Source organism: Dendropsophus ebraccatus, chromosome 2 (assembly GCF_027789765.1).
Source record: "Dendropsophus ebraccatus isolate aDenEbr1 chromosome 2, aDenEbr1.pat, whole genome shotgun sequence".
NCBI lineage: Eukaryota > Metazoa > Chordata > Amphibia > Anura > Hylidae > Dendropsophus > Dendropsophus ebraccatus.
In genome coordinates, this window is record NC_091455.1 from 75,517,742 (window position 1) to 75,538,867 (window position 21,126).

General features: G+C 47.9%; 2 protein-coding genes across 13 annotated transcripts in view; one reads left to right on the top strand and one right to left on the bottom strand.

The window, feature by feature from the left end:
* Positions 1-19,394, bottom strand: part of FAM210A (family with sequence similarity 210 member A) — a 40,655-nt gene extending 21,261 nt beyond the window's left edge. The window contains exons 1-4 of one of the 11 annotated variants that reach the window (XM_069957823.1): positions 19,244-19,261; positions 18,802-18,841; positions 6,067-6,162; positions 558-983 (exon numbers count right to left, since the gene is read on the bottom strand). In XM_069957823.1, coding sequence (XP_069813924.1) covers positions 558-970 — 413 coding nt within the window. In that variant the 5' untranslated portion in view covers positions 971-983; positions 6,067-6,162; positions 18,802-18,841; positions 19,244-19,261. Of the gene's footprint in view, positions 1-557; positions 984-6,066; positions 6,163-6,214; positions 6,236-18,696; positions 18,719-18,801; positions 18,893-19,229 lie in introns of those variants that run through there. The other 10 variants (XM_069957825.1, XM_069957824.1, XM_069957827.1 and 7 more) reach the window with 10 other exon arrangements.
* Positions 19,009-21,126, top strand: part of RNMT (RNA guanine-7 methyltransferase) — a 33,105-nt gene continuing 30,987 nt past the window's right edge. Inside the window, exons 1-2 of one of the 2 annotated variants that reach the window (XM_069957821.1) lie at positions 19,009-19,516; positions 20,897-21,119. The gene's annotated coding sequence lies outside the window, so the exon portion shown is untranslated. The remainder of the gene's footprint in view (positions 19,517-20,896; positions 21,120-21,126) is intronic. The other variant, XM_069957820.1, reaches the window with a different exon arrangement.

Here is a 21,126-nt window from a genome sequence, read left to right on the forward strand (position 1 = left end):
AATTTTTTACAGGCCATCCGATACAATATAAGTTATACATGTTATATATCATAGTAATCGTAACGACTTGAGGAACATGCATAACAAGTCAGTTTTACCATAGGGCAAACGGCGTAAATGCAAATCTCCCCGAAATCAAAACAAATTCGTTTTTTTTTCAATTTGACAGCGCAAATGATTTTTTTCCGGTTTCACAACATATTTTATGGAAAAATTATGCCTGTAATTGCAAAGTACAATTGGTTTCGCAAAAAATAAGCACTCATATAAGTCTCTAGGTGAAAAAATGCAAGCGCTATGGACTTTTAAACATAAAATGGAAAAAGCAAAAGCGCAAAAACGAAAATTGGCTTGGACCTTAAGGGGTTAATAGACATTAGTCTTTTTCCACTCATACTAAATATTTAAATTCTAAAACAATACTAAAAAACATCTAGGCCTCAGTAGTAAGTTCTTGGTGTACTGGATGAGTTTACAGAGTCGTGAAGGCCTGCTTAATATAATAACGTAACTAATGTAAAAGCAATACAATAGGCTGTTTCCCTGCAAGTACTTACTTCACGGCTGCATAGTAAAAGGTTCCGAGCCATACACTGGACGTCAGCACATGGACTGTCACCATTACTTTTCCATACTGCTTAAAAGTCTTTTTAAACCTCTGCACCAGACCAATGGACTTGTCTTGTAAAGGATCTGTGTCATCTACAGTAACAGGAGCATCAGCTGCAGGGCTAGTCACTGGATTACTAGTACCAAGTGCTGGGCTTTGGTGGTCTCCTTTATCTTGTGATGAATTATAGCTAGAGGCTGAATGGAAGCACTGATTTTGTCCATGAAATCTTAAAGCCTGGCCTCCAGTCCTTGGTGATATAAGGCATTTTTGCTGTTGTCTACATGCCAGTAAGGTTAAAGTGGAAGTTGATCTTATGCTGGAATTACATCTAAGATATAAAGTCCTCAGCAGGTACATGATGACCTCAAGCCTAAGTGTAAAAGAAAAAAATGTCACATCATTAATATATGGATAAAAGCAATCGTGTGCAGGTAAAGTATAAAGAATTAGAACAATAAAAGACAGTAGCTTATGTGCCTTCACTGACTTCTTCATTCCAGTGCAAAAATACACATATCAAGGTGTGGATCGTTTTAGGCAGACGCCAATAAGGGGCAGGTAACAGTCTGTTTCACGCTAATGAGCGCTTCCATGGACCAACATTCAAAGCATCTATGGGCGAGTGCAGCTACTGTCTTATTATTCTGATTGTTGCACTGAATATGAAGCAAGCACCATCCTGATACCCTTAAGAATCCCCTCATATATATGGCAAGGTGTCCTGAGCTGGGGGCCCCTTCTTATAATGTCCAAATGCCCTAACAACATTAAAAAAGTGGATCTAAAATACTGATCAAGTACTGATAGCAGGGTATGGATGCTGAAGAACAAATGCCCAATTTCTAATTTCTGTACTGCTCAACCATGATTGTGCTTGTAGGTGTAGACAGCAGAGTGTCTCTTACAGGACTGTTGTAGTCTACAATAATTGATTATAAAATTTAGGTTCAAAGGGATACTCTGTCCATTTAAGCTTTTTCTATAGTGCTGGAGCTGCATAGAAAATAAAAATTAGGGCTGTGGAGCCGTGGAGACGGAGCTACTTTTGGCTGGAGTCAGAAAAAAATGTTCTGACACCACCTTTTAAAAAAATCTTTCAAAATTTTATAATTGAGTTTTCATATGAATTATATATTTTATGTTCTATCAATCTAAGGCCCTTATTTATAACAACCAGAAGTATAGACACTTTCTCACATACATTTAGTTACACAGGGTGAAGCATTTCTACATATATTAGTAATAAAGCACTGGCCCTATAAGATAAGGGGGGTTGGCGGTCACTATTTGGCAGTTTGTTTCCAAAAGGAAGAGTCCATTGTGTGTGTGTGTGTGGTAGATCTGTGCTGTTCTCTTCCTGGATGCTGGATGACTGTATATGAGCAGCAGTGTAATTTAAAGATATTCTGTGTAATATAAAGAAAGAGGAGAAGCCATAGGTAGAGTAGCAGTAACCTCTGTCCTGGATAGGAGGAACATTAGGGAGAAGCTGCTGAGCCAGTGTGATAAATAACTTCCCTGGTGTCTGACTGGCCATTTATGAAGAAGTTGGAGTTGGTCCATGATACAATTCAGAAAAATCACCCTATTTTTACCTAATGCTGCTCCCCCAGTGGTCATCCTTTGGAGTCTTTGGGTCCCCTGCGGAACGCTTCTGCCACCACTTTTAAGTCCGTCTTGGCAGTGATAGCCCACTCAGCTAATCACTGGCTGTTGAGCTGTCCTGCTTAAGTCAATGAAGTCTGTCTCAGAGGTAGTGGTAGGAGCCTTCAGCGGAGAACCCGAAGACTATGCAGGAGGACCCAGAATTTTAAAAAGTCCTTAAAATTCTGACTCTTATAATCATTCTGTAGGGCTGGATGAGGGCTCATTTTTGGCATGGTGATATTATCGGTACTACTTTTGTATACATGTGACTTTTTGATCATTCTGGGATGTGATGTGACCAAAAATCAGCGCTTACATTGGGGTTTTTTTTTTTTTTGCATTTACCATGCAAGATAATAGTTCAGGTAATGCTACATGCAACAATACCAAATATATTTGTTTTCTCTTTTAACAATAGGAAAAGGGGGGCATTAAAATTTTTTATCATGGGGTGGATTTATTTAGATTAGATAAAAAAAAAAAAAAATCAATAATATGATTGCTCATAGACATCAATGCAGTACCTATGTAATGCTTCGATCCATTAACTCTATTCTGTTCTATGATTTCGCCTGCTGGAGACAGGATAAATCAACTGTCGAGTCAGGCAGCCTGAAGAGGCCTAGAAGAGGTTGCACTTACAACAGATAGACTTCCCATGAACTCTTTGCGGGAGGGGGGGGGGGGGGTGTTACCCGGACTACTGCACCACCAATAAGGCATGCCACTGTCACTTTTGATAGCTGCATCTAAATAGCCAGTATGGGCAATCGCTCCATGCCAGCTATGGGGGGGGGGGGGGGGCCCAGCTACTAATAGCAGCCACGAGTTGTCGTGTATAGAGGTTAAACATGCCTGGTATTAACATGTATTTATCCAAAAAAAGGAAATGATATAAGGGCAGAATAGATGGAGCAGATGGTCATTTTATGCAGACAACCTTCTATGTTTCTATGTCATTAACAATTGGACAACACTCATAAATACATTATATGGCCAAGAGTATAGACAGGTAACATGCGGTTACTAGCGATACAATCACCATCACTTTAAAACCCATAAAAGCGGCACTATCAGCAGGTTCTCCCCAATGAACCTGCTGATATGCCGCAGATGTTCTTTCCATGCTGACTGCAGTAATGTTAATCAATCTTCTCTTCCCCTCTTCTTTCTTTAGATATTCCCTAATTGCCCCTATGCTAATGAGGGGCTTAAGAGCATTTGGGGCGTTACCCGACAGGCCAAAGCACTTGTTCGGCCCGCCCCCTTCCGTGCCGCCCCCTCCATTGCCCGCCCATGCCACTGGTATGACCACCAATCAGGAGCCCGGGACAGTATGCTGCTCACTGCCACAGTTTGCAGCTGGAAGGAGTGTGATCAGTGCTGGGAGCCTGGGTTGAGCTGGATGGTAAAGCTCAGTCCAGGCTCCCAGCGCCGATCGCGTTCTTGCCATTTGCAAACTGTGGAAGTGAGCAACATACTGTCCTGGGTTCCTGATCAGCATTCAGCCCCAGAACTGTCCCACCAGCTTAGCCCGCCCCCTCCCAGCCTGCGTCATACCAGGACCGAGCTGGTGGGACACTCTTATGGGGCTTGAATGCTTCCTGTGTTTTACTGACACCTGCAAGAACATGCACCAGTTCTAATTAAAAAGTGTGTGTTGGTATACCATAATTTCACCCCGCTACACTACTACACCACCTGGCAATTTCTGGTTGCCACACATGTAGTTGCCATGTTATAATTAGGTTGTCCAAGTTAGGCTGTTTAACATGAACATAATATGGCTGTAATCTATTACATATCTGAATCTATTACACCTGTAAGAAACTGGCCTTGACGTGTTATGGTTATTTCCAAAAACTTTTGACATGTGACAGAAACATGTTAAAAGATTAAATCCCTCAAACATGGAGAGAAACGCCTCTTTCCCTACCAACTCCTTGCTGCAGGAAATTGGCATTACAGATCTTTATGAATAGTCTTTCTCTTGCAGTGGGTATAGAAGCTCTCAGATAAGTGCTTCTCCTTCCTTGTTCTAGTCTGGTCTCAGCACCTAGACCTCGACTGATGTAAACTACCGACACGCCTCTTAGTACCTCTCATCAAAACAGTAGTGCAAATTCTTTCTTTGGTTTATTTATAAAGCCTAGGACAGGAAAGCAACACTTTAACCAAAAGATGCTACCGAGGCACTGCTCTCTGTCTAGGCAGTTCCATTATAAAAGCCCAATTATAGCGCATGTTAAAAGACCACACTCGACATGCACAATGTTGGCTGATCGTGGTCTTTCAACAGGCTGAAAAATCACAATAAGCTATATCACAATGAGATAAACTGTATAGGCTGTGGAATTAATTGTCTGTATCTTAATTATTTCATATTGGAAAAATTGCTTTCATATACGATCTTGGACCACAAGCATGTTCTCAGGATGAATTATGCTAGTAATCCAAGGTACCATTGTATATACCACTGGTTTTATGTAATAAATAATCCCGCAGAATCCCGCCTGCCTCAGTGTGTTAATAGCCTAGGGCTGGGCTATAATGGCCTAAATCAATATCACATCAAAATCACATGTAGCCGCGGTAACGATAACTGAACGATAATTACGCCCTTTTTGCAAACCACACCCACTTGCCATGCAAAACTGGCGATATTTTGATTTAAAAAAGTAAAAGAACCCACTGAGCAGCAACTCGTGGTTAATTTATAATCATTATTTGTCATTATCAGGGGGTCTAAGCAGAGACCTGGACATGTGCATACACAGGGGGTCACATAGGGATAGGTGTGTATGACTATATGGGGGGGGGGGGGGGTGTATTACTATACAGGAGGTACATAGAGATAGAAGTGTATAACTATACGGGGGGCAGATAGGGGTGAATGACTACAGGGGGCGGAAGGGTGTATGAGTATACAGGGAGGAGGGGCGGACAGGGGTGTATGACTACGGGGGCGGACAGGGGTGTATTGCTATATAGGGGGGTGAGCAGGGGTGTATTACTATACAGGGAGCTGCATGCTGGGACCTGTAGTCCCCTCAGTAACAGTACAGTGCTGTAACATAGGAGGAATGGATGGGCTGCAGCAGGAAGGATACCACACACAGCAATAACTTCTCCTGCCTGCTGCAGCCCATCCCTTCCTCCTATGTTACAGCCCTGTACTGTTACTTAGGGAAGTACAGGTCAGCCGCCCCCTAATGCTGCTCCTCCACCTTCAGCTCTCACATGCCGGTGTTCCTGCATACACCGGACATTAACGTGCAGCGCTCGGCGGCCGGGTGGGAGTGGGGGGGTCGCTCGGACTGGACTGGTACCGGTGGGGGGGGGGAGGATACCGGCACCAGTCCCGTCCGAGCGCCCCTCCCTCCCGGCCGCCGAGGGGGATGGGCCTCGGACAAGACGGATGGGGAGGGTAGGCGCTAAGACGGGATTGGTGCAGGGGGAGGGCTGTGCACTCAGGCATATTCTCCCCTGGACTCTGCTGCAGCGATCACGCCAGGCCGCGAGTTTGTGTGCAGGAGCGCTCTGAGGAGACAGGAGAGGGCACTCTGGGAGATAAAAATACAAAATTACCGCAGATACCATCCGGGCTAGGTTGAGGTCGGTTAACCGACGCCAGTGACGGTATCGGTATTTTTGCGGTATACCGCCCAGCCCTAGCTGTATGTATGCCATTACTAGGAGAACCCCTTAGCATGTTGGCTTATGGTGAAGCTGAACTTTCACCATGTTTGGCAGACTATTATTACACACTGTATTGTGCATGGGCAGCATATCTTAGCTGATCTCACCAGAAGTAGCGAACAGCCAGGTAAGAAATATTGAGACATCAACGTGTTGCCACAAACTTATATGGGACCCACATACTGTGCAATCTGTAATACTTCCTGCAAAATAAAAAGGATGGAATATAATTAACACACAAAACATTTTCATTACCTAAAAATTCAATGAAATGATAAACTGAATAAATCAGAAGGTGTCACACATCAACATGCTAATGCTTTACTAGATCCGCTGAAAATATAAAAGGATCCATTAAAGACATAAAAACCTAGACTCAAGACCTGAAGAACATTGTAATATATAAGATCCAGTGCCAGAAAAAAAAATTGTGTGTGTATATATATATATTATATATATATATACACACACATACATACATACATACATACATATATATATATATATATACCAACAAAACACAACAATCACTGAACTCAGGGAGAACAGTGAAAAATTCCAATGGAGTACTCATTTACGAGTCTCCATTGATTGTCCCATACAAAATTTAAATATGCAAAAAAGGGGTCCGTGGAGCCTCAGTTACGAGTCTCAAAACACGGGAATAGCCAGATATCCCTCTCTCCAGAGAAGGAAGCCCATTGCCAAGGGGTGCCTCCTAGTGGGGAGAGCACCAAACCACCCTGATACGTAGTCCCTCAGGTCCTCACTCTGTTGCGAGCTTTAGGACCTAAATAGGGAAACACCAGGGTGGCCCCTGTGAGTCAAAGTCTAACTCTGTGGCGAGTATAACGACATAAGACAGGGTGGTTTGGTGCTCTCCCCACTAGGAGGCACCCCTTGGCAATGGGCTTCCTTCTCTGGAGAGAGGGATATCTGGCTATTCCCGTGTTTTGAGACTCGTAACTGAGGCTCCACGGACCCCTTTTTTGCATATATATATATATATATATATATATATATATATATATATATACACACACACACACACAGTGGTACCTTGGTTTAAGAGTAACTTGGTTTAAGAGCGTTTTGGAAGAAAAGCTCAGTTTTTCAAAACTGTGACTTGGTTTAAGGGAATTGCTTTGGTTTAAGAGCTCCCTGTACTTGGTGGGAGGGCATGGTCTGCATAGGGTGGTCTACAGCCCTGTACTCTGACCCTCATCTTCCAAATCATAGCAGATCCACTTCAGGCTGGGGCTTACATCAGGGGACAGGACTGTGGAGGTAATCTCTTCATAGCTGTAACTCCTCTCTCCCCGGACAGAGAGCGCTGCATGTATGTGCCCACATATGTCCTGCTCATTCCTTCATGCTCCCTGTTGTCTCTGTCAGTCCTGATTGGTCCATGCTGAACACACACCACTTCTCCATTGCTGTCATGTGACCACACAGACCTCTGACAGCGGCCCTGCTTCTCTATTCTAGCCTGTTGTACTACACTACTGCATTATGTGGATCTGCATCTCCATCCTGTATCTACAAACTGCTGCTGTCTTTCAGGTTTATGCAGTTAATATACATAATACTCCACATGCTGATTGCTATACTGTACAGTAACTTATAATATCACATATTCAGCTGTTTGTTTAATTTGTTTTACATGTTATTCAGAATCTATAATCATATTTTGGGGATTTTGCATATCAGTGATTTCTTATCGGAAAATTTGCTTTAGTTTAAGGGTAAATTTACACGGGCAGATCTGTCGCGAGTTTAACGATGCAATAATTCTGCAGATTAAAACTCGCAGCGTTTGTAACATTTTTTTATTGACCATAGGATGTCTGTGTGATTTAAGTAGCGATTTTTTGCGGGAAACTCGCACCGGATCCGCCCGTGTGAATTTACCCTAAGAGTGGATTTGGATTACAAGCATGGTCCTGGAACAAACTATGCTCGTAATCCAAGGCACCACTGTGTATACACACACACATTTATCCAGGATAATAAAAAACACAGCTACTTTCTTGCAAAAACAGCACCACTCCTGTTCCAGTTACAATCCAGCTTTATTCACTTGGGTATCCCAGGAAAAGCAATGAAAACTTATGAAACATGCAAAGGAAGCTTCTCCTGTGTGTGCAGTGGATGCAGCCAGTCTCCAGCCTCCATGTCCTGAACTACTCACAACTAGACTAGATGGAGCAGGTGGTCTTTTCTGCTGACAATCTTCTATGTTTCTAACTAAATATTCACCATACACACAGATACACTGCTAACAATGCCTGATCCCTGTAATATAGAGGTCAGCCATAGTGATATACAGGGGGTCACACATAGTGATATAGAGAGGTCAGCCATAGTGATATAGAGGGGGTCACACATAGTGATATAGAGGGGTCACACATAGTGATATAGAAGGGTCACTGTGGGGGCACGCAATAGCACGCACACACACAGCATACTGCAGCCATAGCATAAGCCCACACAGCCTGCTGCAGCCTTAGCACACACACACAGCTTGCTGCAGCCATAGCACACACACACACACACACACACACACAGCCTGCTGCAGCCATAGCACACACACACACACAGCCTGCTGCAGCCATAGCACACATACACACACAGCCTGCTGCAGCCATAGCACACATACACACAGCCTGCTGCAGCCATAGCACACACACACACACAGCCTGCTGCAGCCATAGCACACACACACACAGCCTGCTGCAGCCATAGCACACACACACACAGCCTGCTGCAGCCATAGCACACACACAGCTTGCTGCAGCCATAGCACACACACAGCTTGCTGCAGCCATAGCACACACACAGCTTGCTGCAGCCATAGCACACACACAGCTTGCTGCAGCCATAGCACACACACAGCCTGCTGCGGCCATAGCACACATACACACAGCCTGCTGCAGCCATAGCATACATACACAGCCTACTGCAGCCATAGCACGCGCACACTCACACACACACACAGCTGCAGCCATAGAACACTGAAGAAAAACACACAATCTTCTCCCAAAGAGAAAACACCACGCTGAGGACAGAGGTTACTGCTACACTACTTATGTCTTCTCCTCCTCCTCCTCTATATTACACAGAATATCTTCATATTACACTGCTGCTCATATACAGTCATCAGGCATCCAGGAAGAGAACAGCACAGATCTCCCCCCACACAATGGACTCTTCCAGCTCAGAAACAAACAGCCAAATAGTGACCGACAACTTTTCCCCGACCCCCCTTATCTAATAGAACCAGTGTCCTATTACTGATATATTCCCCGACCACCCTTATCTAATAGGGCCAGTGTACTATTAGGCTATGTTCACACTACGTTAGAGAACGGCCATTCCGTGACCCGGTTGGGTCACGGAACGGCCAGTCTCTGGCCGGATCATCTCTTTCCATGATCTTTCCGGCTGCGGAGCTCTGATGCGGGCGCATCAGCGTGCGCCCGCATCAGAGCTTCCCATAGCCCACAGTAAAGCGTGCGTCCGGAGCCACTTGCTTCACTGTGTGAACTGACAGGTGTTTCTGCAGAAAACTGACGTCAGTTTTTTCCGGCGCCGCACGGGATCCCGGCCGGAGCGCATACGATACGATTTAAAAATAAAGTTCTCTGCGGTGAGAGCTACGGCCGTAGTTTTACGTAGGGTGAACATAGCCTTACTGATATATTCCCCGACCACCCTTATCTAATAGGTTTAGTGTCCTATTACTGATATATTCCCTGGCCCCCCTTATGTAATAGGGACAGTGTCCTATTAGAATGTTGCTCATAATATATATTCATGAGCAAAACTTGTAAAATTCAATTCTACATTTTTTTAAAGATTTTTTTAAAGCTGGAGTCGGTACATTTTTTTCCGACTCCACCTCCGACTCTAGCCAAAACTAGCTCCGACTCAGACTCCACAGCCCTGCCGGCAATCTTCTACTTTTTTCCTATCCTGTTATAATAGGGGAAAAGTTAATTTTTCCTGGAATTCCTGGTATTCCGCCACAGAAATGGAGGAACAAATCATACCATAACCCACATGATTTGGTGATGATCTTACACTGTGGATTTACAAGGCGGCACAATCTAAGGGTAGTTAGGGAAAAGATCAGGATGAACATGAGAAAATATTGTTTTACTGTGTCGTAGATGCTTAGAACAAACTTCCAGCAGATGTGGTTGGTATATCTGCTTCTGCTTCTCCCAATATGCCTGCTCTTTCCCTCCCCTTGCGGACAGCTCGGCAACCTTATATTTGCTGGGTTTACCAAGAGCGTGCTTCTCTTAATAAATCCGGTGGGGGACATGGGTGCAGTGTTTTGGTGTACAGATAAATGGGCGTACTTGATAAATCCACCCCTTCCCCATTTATATATTCTTTTTTTTTTTTTCAATTGTAATTTTTTTATTGATTTTCCATAGAAGAAAGACATAAAATTGTACAAACTGGGGAAGGTACATATGAAGGCAGCAGAACATTGTTATAATGCATAACACAAATGTCAGAGATGTAACAGAACCCCTAAACAGGAGCAGACAGGAGATCAAGAATACCAAGTCGCAAAAAAAAAACAGCTACCAGATCCTGGTCAGGGTTTGGAAAAAACAATGTCTGTACGGGTAGGGTCCATAGACCACACCGGACTAGTAACCAAACAACACAGAACAAAACACAGACTTAAGACAAGGAGGGGGCAGGAAATGTAGGAGGGGGGAGAGGGAAAGAGGGAGACAAGGACATGGAAAGACGTACACAAGAACAAACGACAAAGGATAGGGATCTAGGATGTACCGTAGGCAGGTGCCGACGGGGAGCAATACAAATCCCAAGGAGCCCAAATAGAGTCAAAGGCCTCCAACCTGTTATTCAGGGATGCCGTAAGGCGCTCAAGAGAGCGTAATTCCCTGACTCTAGCTTTGAAATGCTGAATGGAAGGAGGGGCCGATTGCTTCCAGCATTTGGCGATTAGGGACTTAGCTGCAGTCAGGAGGACCAATAGTAATTTGGCTTGTTTTTTCCGGATAGTTTTAGGGAAAAGGTTGAGGAGACAAAGGCCTGGGTCCCTAGGGGTTTTAACACTGAGGATAGCGGAGGATATCTCACACACCTCCCGCCAGAAGGGTCGGATAAGCTCGCATTCCCAGAAGACATGGAACTGGGAGCCTAATACTCTAGCACATCGCCAACATAGTGGGGATACCGAGGCATTGAACTTATGGAGAACCTCCGGTGTGCGGTACCAGAACATCAGGACTTTGTAATGGGATTCTTTGTAGGTAGTACATATGGAGGAGGTGGCAGCTCTATCCCATATAGCAGTCCAGCATTCTGGAGGTAATGTCCTCCCCAACAGCGTTTCCCATTTAGTCATATAGGAGTGCTGTACCTGGGCTCCCTCAATTGGGGAACCAAGGATGCGGTAAATGTCAGAGATAAGGCCCGAGGTCGAAGTCCCCATTCTAACTAGCTGCTCAAAAGCCGAAGGTTTAGAAACTGTGAGGACTCCCAGACGAGACACCATAAAATGTCGGAGCTGGAGGTACATAAAGTGTGCGGAGGATGGGAGAGCATATTTATCAGATAATTTATCATAAGGAAGGAGTGTACGAGTTAAGGGATCAACTATATCGGCAAATTGGAAGAGTGCCCTAGATCCCCAGAGTTTGACAGTGTGGGATTGGAGACCAGGAGGAAAATTCGGGAAGAGCAGGAAAGAGTTCAGGGGGGAAGCAGAGGAGGTGAGCCCAAACCTGGCAGAACATGAGGACCATATGTGGAGGGTAAAACGGATAGGTCCCAAGAGCGAGAGATGTGAGAAGCTAGGCGGTGAGGAGTGCCACAGGAAAGAGTTAAGATGGAAGGGTGCTAGCCATATTTTTTCAATTTCAGCCCACTTCTTGTATGCCAAATATTTGGACCATGCCGTAATTTGGCGTAGGTGAGTCGCCCAGTAATAGTGAAGAAAGTTAGGGACCGCCAGCCCTCCTCGAGATTTGCTACTCATCATAACCGAGTTGGGGATGCGGTGCCCCTTGGACGCCCAGATAAACTTGAAGACTGCTCTTTGGATACTACGCAGCTCTGAGAGGGGGATACGGACCGGGAGTGTCTCAAAATAGTACAAAAGTTTAGGTAAAATGGTCATTTTTACCGCCGCCACTCGGCCTAGGAGCGAAATATAGTGAGGGGACCATTTGGTCAGAAGGTCCCGCACGTCTCGGAAGAGGGCTGGGTAGTTAGCGGAGTATAGGGACGGGTAGGAGGGAATAAGGCGGATACCTAAATATTTTATGGAGGTTGAGGTCCATTTAAATTTGAAATTGGAGCTAAGCTGGGCAACCAAGGGGTCAGGCAGATTTAGGGGCATAGCTTCGGATTTAGAGGTATTGACCTTGTACCCCGATAGGCGACCATATGTGGCAAGAAGGGAATGTAGGTTTGGGAGGGAAGTGAGCGGGTCTGACAGGGTGAGGAGGACATCATCGGCAAATAACATAATTTTAAACTCCTTGCCTCTGACCGACACACCTCTGATGTCTGGGCAATTTCTAATTGCCGCCGCCAGGGGTTCAATGCAAAGAACAAAGAGTAGGGGTGACAGGGGGCAACCCTGGCGAGTGCCATTCGAAAGAGAATAGGTCTCAGACAACATATGGGGAAATTTGAGTGCCGCTGTGGGATTGGAGTATAAGGCCCTGACCGCCGTTAGGAAAGGCCCAGAGAAGCCAAAGCATTGCAATGCCTCAAACATAAAAGGCCACCCAAGACGGTCAAAGGCCTTTTCAGCGTCTAGGCTCAACACAAGGGCACTCTCTTCTTGTTGATTAACCACATCAATGAGGTCAATAGCCCTCCTCGTGTTGTCCCCACCCTGTCTTCCCGGTACAAACCCCACCTGGTCCGCATTGACTAGGGAAGGAAGCCAATACCCCAACCGAGTAGCCAGCAATTTAGTAAATATCTTAAAGTCTGAGTTTAGGAGGGCAATTGGCCGGTAATTGGAACAGTCCAGGGGGTCCTTGCCAGGTTTGGGTATGAGAGTGATGAAGGAGTGGGACATGGAGGTGGGGATAGGAGATCCCTGGAGAAAAGAGTTATAGAGAGAAAGTAGTTTAGGGGACAGTTCAGAGGAAAAGGTTTTGTAATAGAGGTAGGAAAATCCATCCGGCCCAGGCGCCCGCCCCGATGGAAGGGCTTTAATAACCTTTGCAAGTTCCTCTGCGGTAATCGGCGCATTCAGTTCCTCGAGCGCACTAGCGGTCAGAGAAGGCAGACTACACTCGCTGAGGAAGTCAGAAAGGCATCGGGTACGGGCCCCCGGGTCCGACGGTAAGGTTGAGGGGAGGGAGTAAAGTTTAGAATAGTATTGGTGAAAAATAGAGGAGATGTCCTTAGGGTGATAGCGTAGAGTCCCTGTTGAATCCCTGAGAGCCTGCGGAGACTGTGCGGCAGCCCGATCATTGAGCATCCTCGCCAGGAGGGTATGGGCCTTGTTGCCCTTTTCATAGAAGCGTTGCTTGGAGTAGAGGAGAAGCTTCTCCACCTTTTGCAACGAAAGGTCTTTGAGTTTTTCACGAGCCACCACAAGCCTCCGCAGGACACCCAGGGAGGGACGGCGGGCCAGACGCTGCTCCAGGGAAACTATGGCACTTTTGGCATTCTGAACGGCTAGCATGGAGTCTCTTTTCTGGCGGGACCCTATTGCTATGCAATGGCCCCGGACAACTGCCTTATGGGCTTCCCATAGAACCCCTTCAGAGGTGACAGAGCCCTCGTTTTCTGAGAAATAGTGAGAGATACCCGTCTTGATAGAGTCTCTGGTAATCTGATTTTTCAAAAGGGTATCATTCATATGCCAGTGACAGTGTCGTGTAGGGGATAGAACGGCCTTGAGATGGACTATCACAGGGCCGTGATCTGACCAGGAAATGGGGTCAAGGGTCGCGCTCTGTAACAGTCGTACTGTAGGTATGTTGCCAAAGAGGTAATCGATGCGAGAGTGGAGTTTGTGGGGATGGGAAAAAAAAGTATACCCCCGCTCCGTAGGGTGGTCAAGCCGCCAAAGGTCATACAGCTTATGAGCACGTATGAGCTTGCGGAACTCCGCTGACAGTTTAGCCTGTTCTGGGGGGGTAGGTCGGCCGTCCACCGAGTGCCTATCCATTATCTCAGAGAACGGCAAATTGAAATCTCCTCCAAGGATCCGGGGAGCCGGAGGGTATTTCGCCAATCGATTGAAAACCCTACGGAGGAAGGTGATCTGGGAGCGGTTAGGGGCATAAACATTGCAGAAAATAAATTGGCGGCCTTGTAGGGTGCCGTCCACAATAACAAATCTCCCTCCTGGGTCAGCATAGGAGGAGGAAATCTGTATAGGGCACATGCGAGAGAATAGAATAGCTACTCCCGCCGTCTTATTGCCTCTAGAGGCCGAAGCAACAATGGGGAAAGAGTGACGGGCAAACCTAAAAGATGCCTCCTGGTCGAAGTGCGTCTCCTGAAGGAAGGCAACATCCGCGTGTAGGTTGCGAAGTTCCCTCAGGAGAAGACGTCTTTTGGTATTAGAATTAAGGCCTTTGACATTGAGAGATATGCACTTAGCCATTGGGGAGGGGAAAGAGGGCATTAATGATGATGTGGGTACTCACTCTGCCACAGCGGTTAGAAGGGATCAGTCTCCAGGACAGCATTGGCCTACGTAAAATCCTAGGAGGAAAAGGGAGAAGGGGGAGGGGGGGGGGGAAACAAGAGGGGAAACACATAGAGACATAAAAACAACAAAAAACAGAAAAAAATTCCAGTAAAAGGAAGGGCACAAGGCCCAAAGTACAAGCCTAAGCGGCCTGCTACGAGGCAAAAAATGTGCCAAAACAGCTCTATGGCTGTCAACTGGCGGCCCCACGGGAGGAGGGAGCCACCTGAGGGGAACAAAGAACATAGGAACACTCCGAAGAGGAGGGCCAAAGAAAACCACACAGCTACATATAGCAAATAAGTAACAAAAAGAAGGGACCCAGAACATCAGCAACAATGTAAATCTCTATAATGGAACCTGAAGGGGGGGGGGGGGGGCCCTCCTTCAACCAGTAGGACCAGGGGGAGAGCGGGAACTCTCGGATCTTGGACGACGCCTCTTCTGGCTAGCCGAGTGCCAGACGGATGGTGGGGGAGGAGGTGGGGGAGGCAAATCAGCTAAACTTCGGAGAACAGCAGAGCGTCCATCCCGTCTTGCAGTAAGGCCAAACGGAAAGTTCCATCTGTAGGAAGCATCATGGTCCTTGAGGGTAGTCAGCAGAGGCCGCAGGAGCCGTCGCTTTTGGAGGGTAATCCAGGAGAGATCCGGGAAGAGCTGTATTTGGGCACCATAGAAATCCAGTTCTCTAAGGGAACGTGCCTTGGTCATGATGCTTTCCTTCAAGGTATAGTCATGCAAGCAGCAGATGACATCCCTGGGTGGACCGGATGAGTTCTTGGGTCGTAGGGCCCGGTGAGCCCTATCAAATTTGATTTTGTGGGTATATGGCTCACCCAGAAGCATATTGAAGAGGCCTTCTAGGGTGGACTCTAGATCATTGTCCTGTGTCGCCTCTGGAAGCCCCCTGACCCTGATGTTATTGCGCCTGCCTCTGTTGTCGAGATCCTCAATGTGGCGCTGCATATCATCTAAGGCAGAAGCTTGAGAGGAAACGGTGGATTGCAGGCTAGAAATGTATGACCGAGTAGAATCATGGTCATCCTCTAGGGTTTCAACCCTTAGTGCAATATGTTGGATGTCCTTCCGGACCGCAGCGATTTCAACCCTGAACGCATCTTTTACTTCAGAGATAAGGGTTTGCAGGTCACTCTTTGTAGGCAATTGCGAGAGCATATCCCGAACACCCTGGGGGGAGGAAGGCCCCAGTAGGGAAGCTTCAGAGTCCGAGTGCCTGCCCCCAGAATTACGTGGGACCCCAGATCGGGCAACAGATTGAGAGGTTCTGGACAGGGTGGCATCTTGGTTGCTACTGCCAGCCTTAGTTTTGTCCTTTTTTGGCGGTTTTGAGGTCGCCATCATGTATGTAGAAATGCGCTGCTGGCCCTTTAAGAGTCCGTGGGATTTGGCTGCAGGGTCACTGGAAGGAGAAGGAAGATGGTGGGGGTCTAGGGCACCAGGACGGAGAGTGTTAGAGTTTGGGTGAGGCAGGGACAGTGTCTGGCTGCTGGCAGGCGGCAGGGAAGGGGTTAACTCACCCACGAGGCCGGAGGCGCGCTCCGGAAGGCAAGATGGCGCCGCGGCCTCCTCAGGCTGCACAGAGGAGTCGGCGGGGAGACTCGGCTCCAGGGCCCGGGCGCACAGGACCCGCGGCAGCGGACTAGAAGACAGGTCGGCGGGCGGAGGATGCGTGTCACCAGGTCCCCGGCACACAGATGACTCCTGGGCCTCCGGAGCGGCGGGAGAAGATGGCCGCGGCCGTAGCGTGCAGGCAGCGGCGCCCCGTGTAAGGTACGGGGACGCCGGCGGAGCCCCGGAAACCGGACGCGCTGGAGGCGGCCGTTGTCTGGGGGTCCCCCTCTTACCCCTCCACATATGCTGGGGTGCTGGGGCAGGTGAGGCAGGTCTGGGTCCCTGCAAAGTAGCCGTGTGGTAGAGGAGCTCCCTCACACTGCGGCCATTCTCCTCAGCGGCTCGCCACGCCCCCCCCCCATTTATATATTCTATAGCTACATATACATCAGCAACACCACTGCTTTTAAAGCAGAGTGATGGTCGGTAACCTAGACAACAAGCTGTTAACAATGGAAGGGAAAGAGCGGCATATGAGGAGAAGGAGCCAAGTTTACTAAATCAATTTATTAGCAAAATATGTAACTTGACAAACCCTACAAGTTTAAAGGAGAACTCCAGGGCGGGCGGGGAATGATGGTAACACAATAAAAAAGCTATACTTACCATCACTGTGCCCCTGCAGTGCCACTGTTTACTCTCATCCTCTAGTCTCCAGTTTCTCCCGGCTCAGTGTGTCATCATGACCCAACATGAACTACCCGCTCAGCCAGTCAATGTTTACAGAAATGTCTTGGTCACTGACTGGCTGAGTGGCCATTTCTGAGCCTGCCAGTGATGTCACCGGACTGGGACGTACAAGAGGCTGGTGGGGGTCCGTGATGGTGATGCTGTGCTGCAAGGTCACCAGATGAGGTAAGTATAACTTCATTATTATATTACCACCATCCCCTTCCCACCATGAATTTTCAAATTTTGACGAAATTCTCCTTTATCTATATTAGTTAAAATGGAAATATCTCTTTAAGCAAAAAGTGCAGATAGACGATAATAAAATCCCCCGAAAGCTGCAAAACATAACGTCAAACTTTATACTGAGCCTAAGCCAGAACAGCACAGAACCTGCCCCAATCTATGTGTCCATGAAGGGTTGAAAAACACTATGCTATAAGGCAAAGTGTGTGCACAGCATGCGGCAGGTGAGAACCCAGGCAGGCCACAGAGTCTCTTCTCCACACGCCTCCTGACTTCCATCACACAGCAATAAATGTGATGTAAGAAGAGGAAACCTCCCACATATCTGTATGGAGATCTAGCTGGGTGTGGGATGGAAGCAGGGCAGTGACTGCAGAGCCAAAGGTTTCCCATGCCAGGCGGCCAGTCAGTCAGCCCCTCAGCTATTGCACAAGATGGGGTGCCGTTTCCTGTGTGCTCCCCCACTCACCCCCTCAGCTATTGGACAGGATGGGGTGCTGTTCCCTGTGTGCTCCCCCAGTCACCCCTCAGCTACTGCACAGGATGGGGTGCTGTTCCCTGTGTGCTCCCCCAGTCAGGCACTCCCTCAGCTATTGCACAGGATGGGGTGCTGTTCCCTGTGTACTCCCCCAGTCAGGCACAACCTCAGCTATTGCACAGGATGGGTGCTGTTCTCTGTGTGCTCCCCCAGTCAGGCACTCCCTCAGCTATTGCACAGAATGGGGTGCTGTTCTCTGTGTGCTCCCCCAGTCACCCCTCAGCTATTGCACAGGATGGGGTGCTGTTCCCTGTGTGCTCCCCCAGTCAGGCACTCCCTCAGCTATTTCACAGGATGGGTGCTGTTCCCTGTGTGCTCCCCCAGTCACCCCCTCAGCTATTGCACAGGATGGGGTGCTGTTCCCTGTGTGCTCCCCCAGTCAGGCACCCCCTCAGCTATTGCACAGGATGGGGTGCTGTTCCCTGTGTGCTCCCCCAGTCAGGCACTCCCTCAGCTATTGCACAGGATGGGTTCTGTTCTCTGTGTGCTCCCCCAGTCAGGCACTCCCTCAGCTATTGCACAGGATGGGGTGCTGTTCTCTGTGTGCTCCCCCAGTCACCCCCTCAGCTATTGCACAGGATGGGTGCTGTTCCCTGTGTGCTCCCCCAGTCACCCCCTCAGCTATTGCACAGGATGGGTGCTGTTCCCTGTGTGCTCCCCCAGTCACCCCTCAGCTATTGCACAGGATGGGTGCTGTTCCCTGTGTGTTCCCCCAGTCACCCCCTCAGCTATTGCACAGGATGGGGTGCTGTTCCCTGTGTGCTCCCCCAGTCAGGCACTCCCTCAGCTATTGCACAGGATGGGTGCTGTTCCCTGTGTGCTCCCCCAGTCATCCTGTGTGCTCCCCACACTCTCATACAGATACTAGTGCTGAGCTTAGAGGGATCCCTCGCACAGGCGGTGACCATGTGGGTGCCTCATACACCCTTCACTGACCCCTGCCAATGGTGGCTGCCCAGGCACCGACTGCCCCCACGCCTGTCACTTGAAGGGCATGATGGAGGCGAGCTGCCAGCCTCATGGCCAGCACACTAGCAGTACCTGCACCTGTCCCGGCTGCCGCCTTGTTCTCATTCAGTGGCTGTAAATGACAGGGAAGAAGAGAATTACAGGAGGGGACGGTGCACCGCGCTGTCTCTAGCCCCGCCCACTCCAGTCACTCTGAGGGAAGGAAGGCAGCGCGCATGTGCTACGGGCCCCGAGCATCACGGGAAATGTAGTTTCGGGCAGGGTTGGAAGCTGCTGGGAGTTTTACAACTAAAATTTAGGGATCTAAAAAAATCAATTATCTCCAAACTGCAGCTCGATCGCCGTTGCAAAACTACAACTCCCATGATGCAATGAGAGCCGAAAAGTGTGGAAACCGCCGGTAGATTATAGCGAAGGCGATTGCCTTTAACAGCATTTCTTTAGACAGCTTAGAGAAGAAACCCAACCCACCGCAGCATGCGACATGCCCGACACTATACCTTATTATACTGACCACAGGGTTACACGTCGTTATCCAGCATCAGATCGCCGAGAAACATAAGCAATGTGTAATGTGTCCTCCTAGCGGCAGGTGGCGCTGTGACTGAGGAGCGGCCGCTCACGGCTCCCTGTCTGTCTATGGCGGATACGCGGTGCACGGCAGTCGTACACAGTGCAGGACTTCCGGTTAGCGCTCTGCAGGTTGTTTTTCAATCAGTGTTGATGCCGCCTCATTGTCCGCAGCGCTGCCCTCGCCTCCCTGGTTACGGCTCCTCTCTCCGGGCATGTAAGTCTGGCTGTGCTGTGTGTAGGCGGTGGTGTGGTGCTGCTTGTTCAGGTGCTGCGCAGAGTACAAAGAGCTCATGGTGAAGCGGTATAGAGAGTGGCTGGTGGGCACTGGGGCCCGGACATGGAGGCCAGGCACAGAGACCCCCCCGAGCACCAACCCTTATCCCACTGAGAGAGGCGGGAGCACTGTGAGGGGCAGCCGTGCTGGGTGACTGCTCTATGGCACCGCAGCCTGCACCGTGTATAGGCCTGACTACTGTGCCAGCAGGGACACGTATCATCCAGTATCATCATCCACATGTATTGCTGCAGGAAAGCATTACTGCAGGGATGGGGAACCTTCGGCCCTCCAGCTGTTGCAAAACTACAATTCCGATCATGCCCGGACAGCCAAAGTACAAGCTTCAGCTGCCCAGGCATGATGGGAATTGTAGTTTTGCAACCGCTGGGGGGGGGGGGGGGAAAGGTTCCCCATTACTGTGTCTATAGGCCTCGTTTTCCTGTAAACATTATACTGCTATATTCTGTATACCTCATGGCCGCTGCTATCACAGTGTGAGTGCACCTAAAGGGGTCCTCTATCACAGTGCTTCTTAAACTGTGAGGCACCCCATTGTTGTTGGTGAGGCCCAGCTGGGGAGCCAGTTTTCACAAAAGTAAATATGATCCGCACAGTCCTTTTGCGTATTCTAAAATCTCCATTTTAACAACGTTATTAATTTATTTCCTACTTGCTTTATTAGTATATAGAGCTTGGGAGATGGGTGAAAGCTAGCCCGAGCATTATTTTCACCTTTTAAATGGACTTTGACCACAGATAGTGAGGCCCAGGCACCCTCTTGGTCAGTCTGGTGAGGCCCAGGCATTGCCTTGGTCTGTTGGGTGAGGCTCCAGTGGAAAAAGTTTGAGAAGCACCGCTCTATCAGAGAACAGCTTCTAGACTAATGGGTTAAACATTGCACCTCTGTGTGTCTCCACATTTTCCAATTAATATGCCAGAAATGTGTGAGACGGCAAATATTTTCTCCAAGTTTGTGCAATAGGCCTTTATTCCACCTTATAAACAGGTTCCTGACTGTGACCACAGCATTTCTAGTTAGGGAATTGCACAATGGCTTTAGCTTTGTGTACAGTGTGCCCCTTAGGGAGCTGTCTGAGATTCTTAGTAGTATAGGAGCCATAACCAAATACTGTTCTGCCCTTTAGGCTCTGTTCACATCTGGATAATGGTTAGCGTCTATTGTAGTCTCCAGATAAGATATGGACAGAGCCTTATACTGTGTGCTGACTCCTACATCATTCTTGTAATTGGTAATGTCTAGTACAAGCAAGTGTTTTATAGTAAAGTCTTCTTTCTTTTTATTCCCTTTTCACATAGGAAGCATGAATTCCTGGAAGTTGTAAGCTGTATATAAAGAAACAATAGGATTGCAGTGAAAAAATATCAGGACATATTGAAGACAGATCTATACAGATTGAATACAATTGATCACAACTCTAGCAAAGTATGTTGTGCCTTGTCATTCTAACAGTGTAACAGTTGAAGGGGCCATCTGTGATAAACTGATACTTGGGGATCCTGCCACGGTTGCGGGACTCATGTAAGTA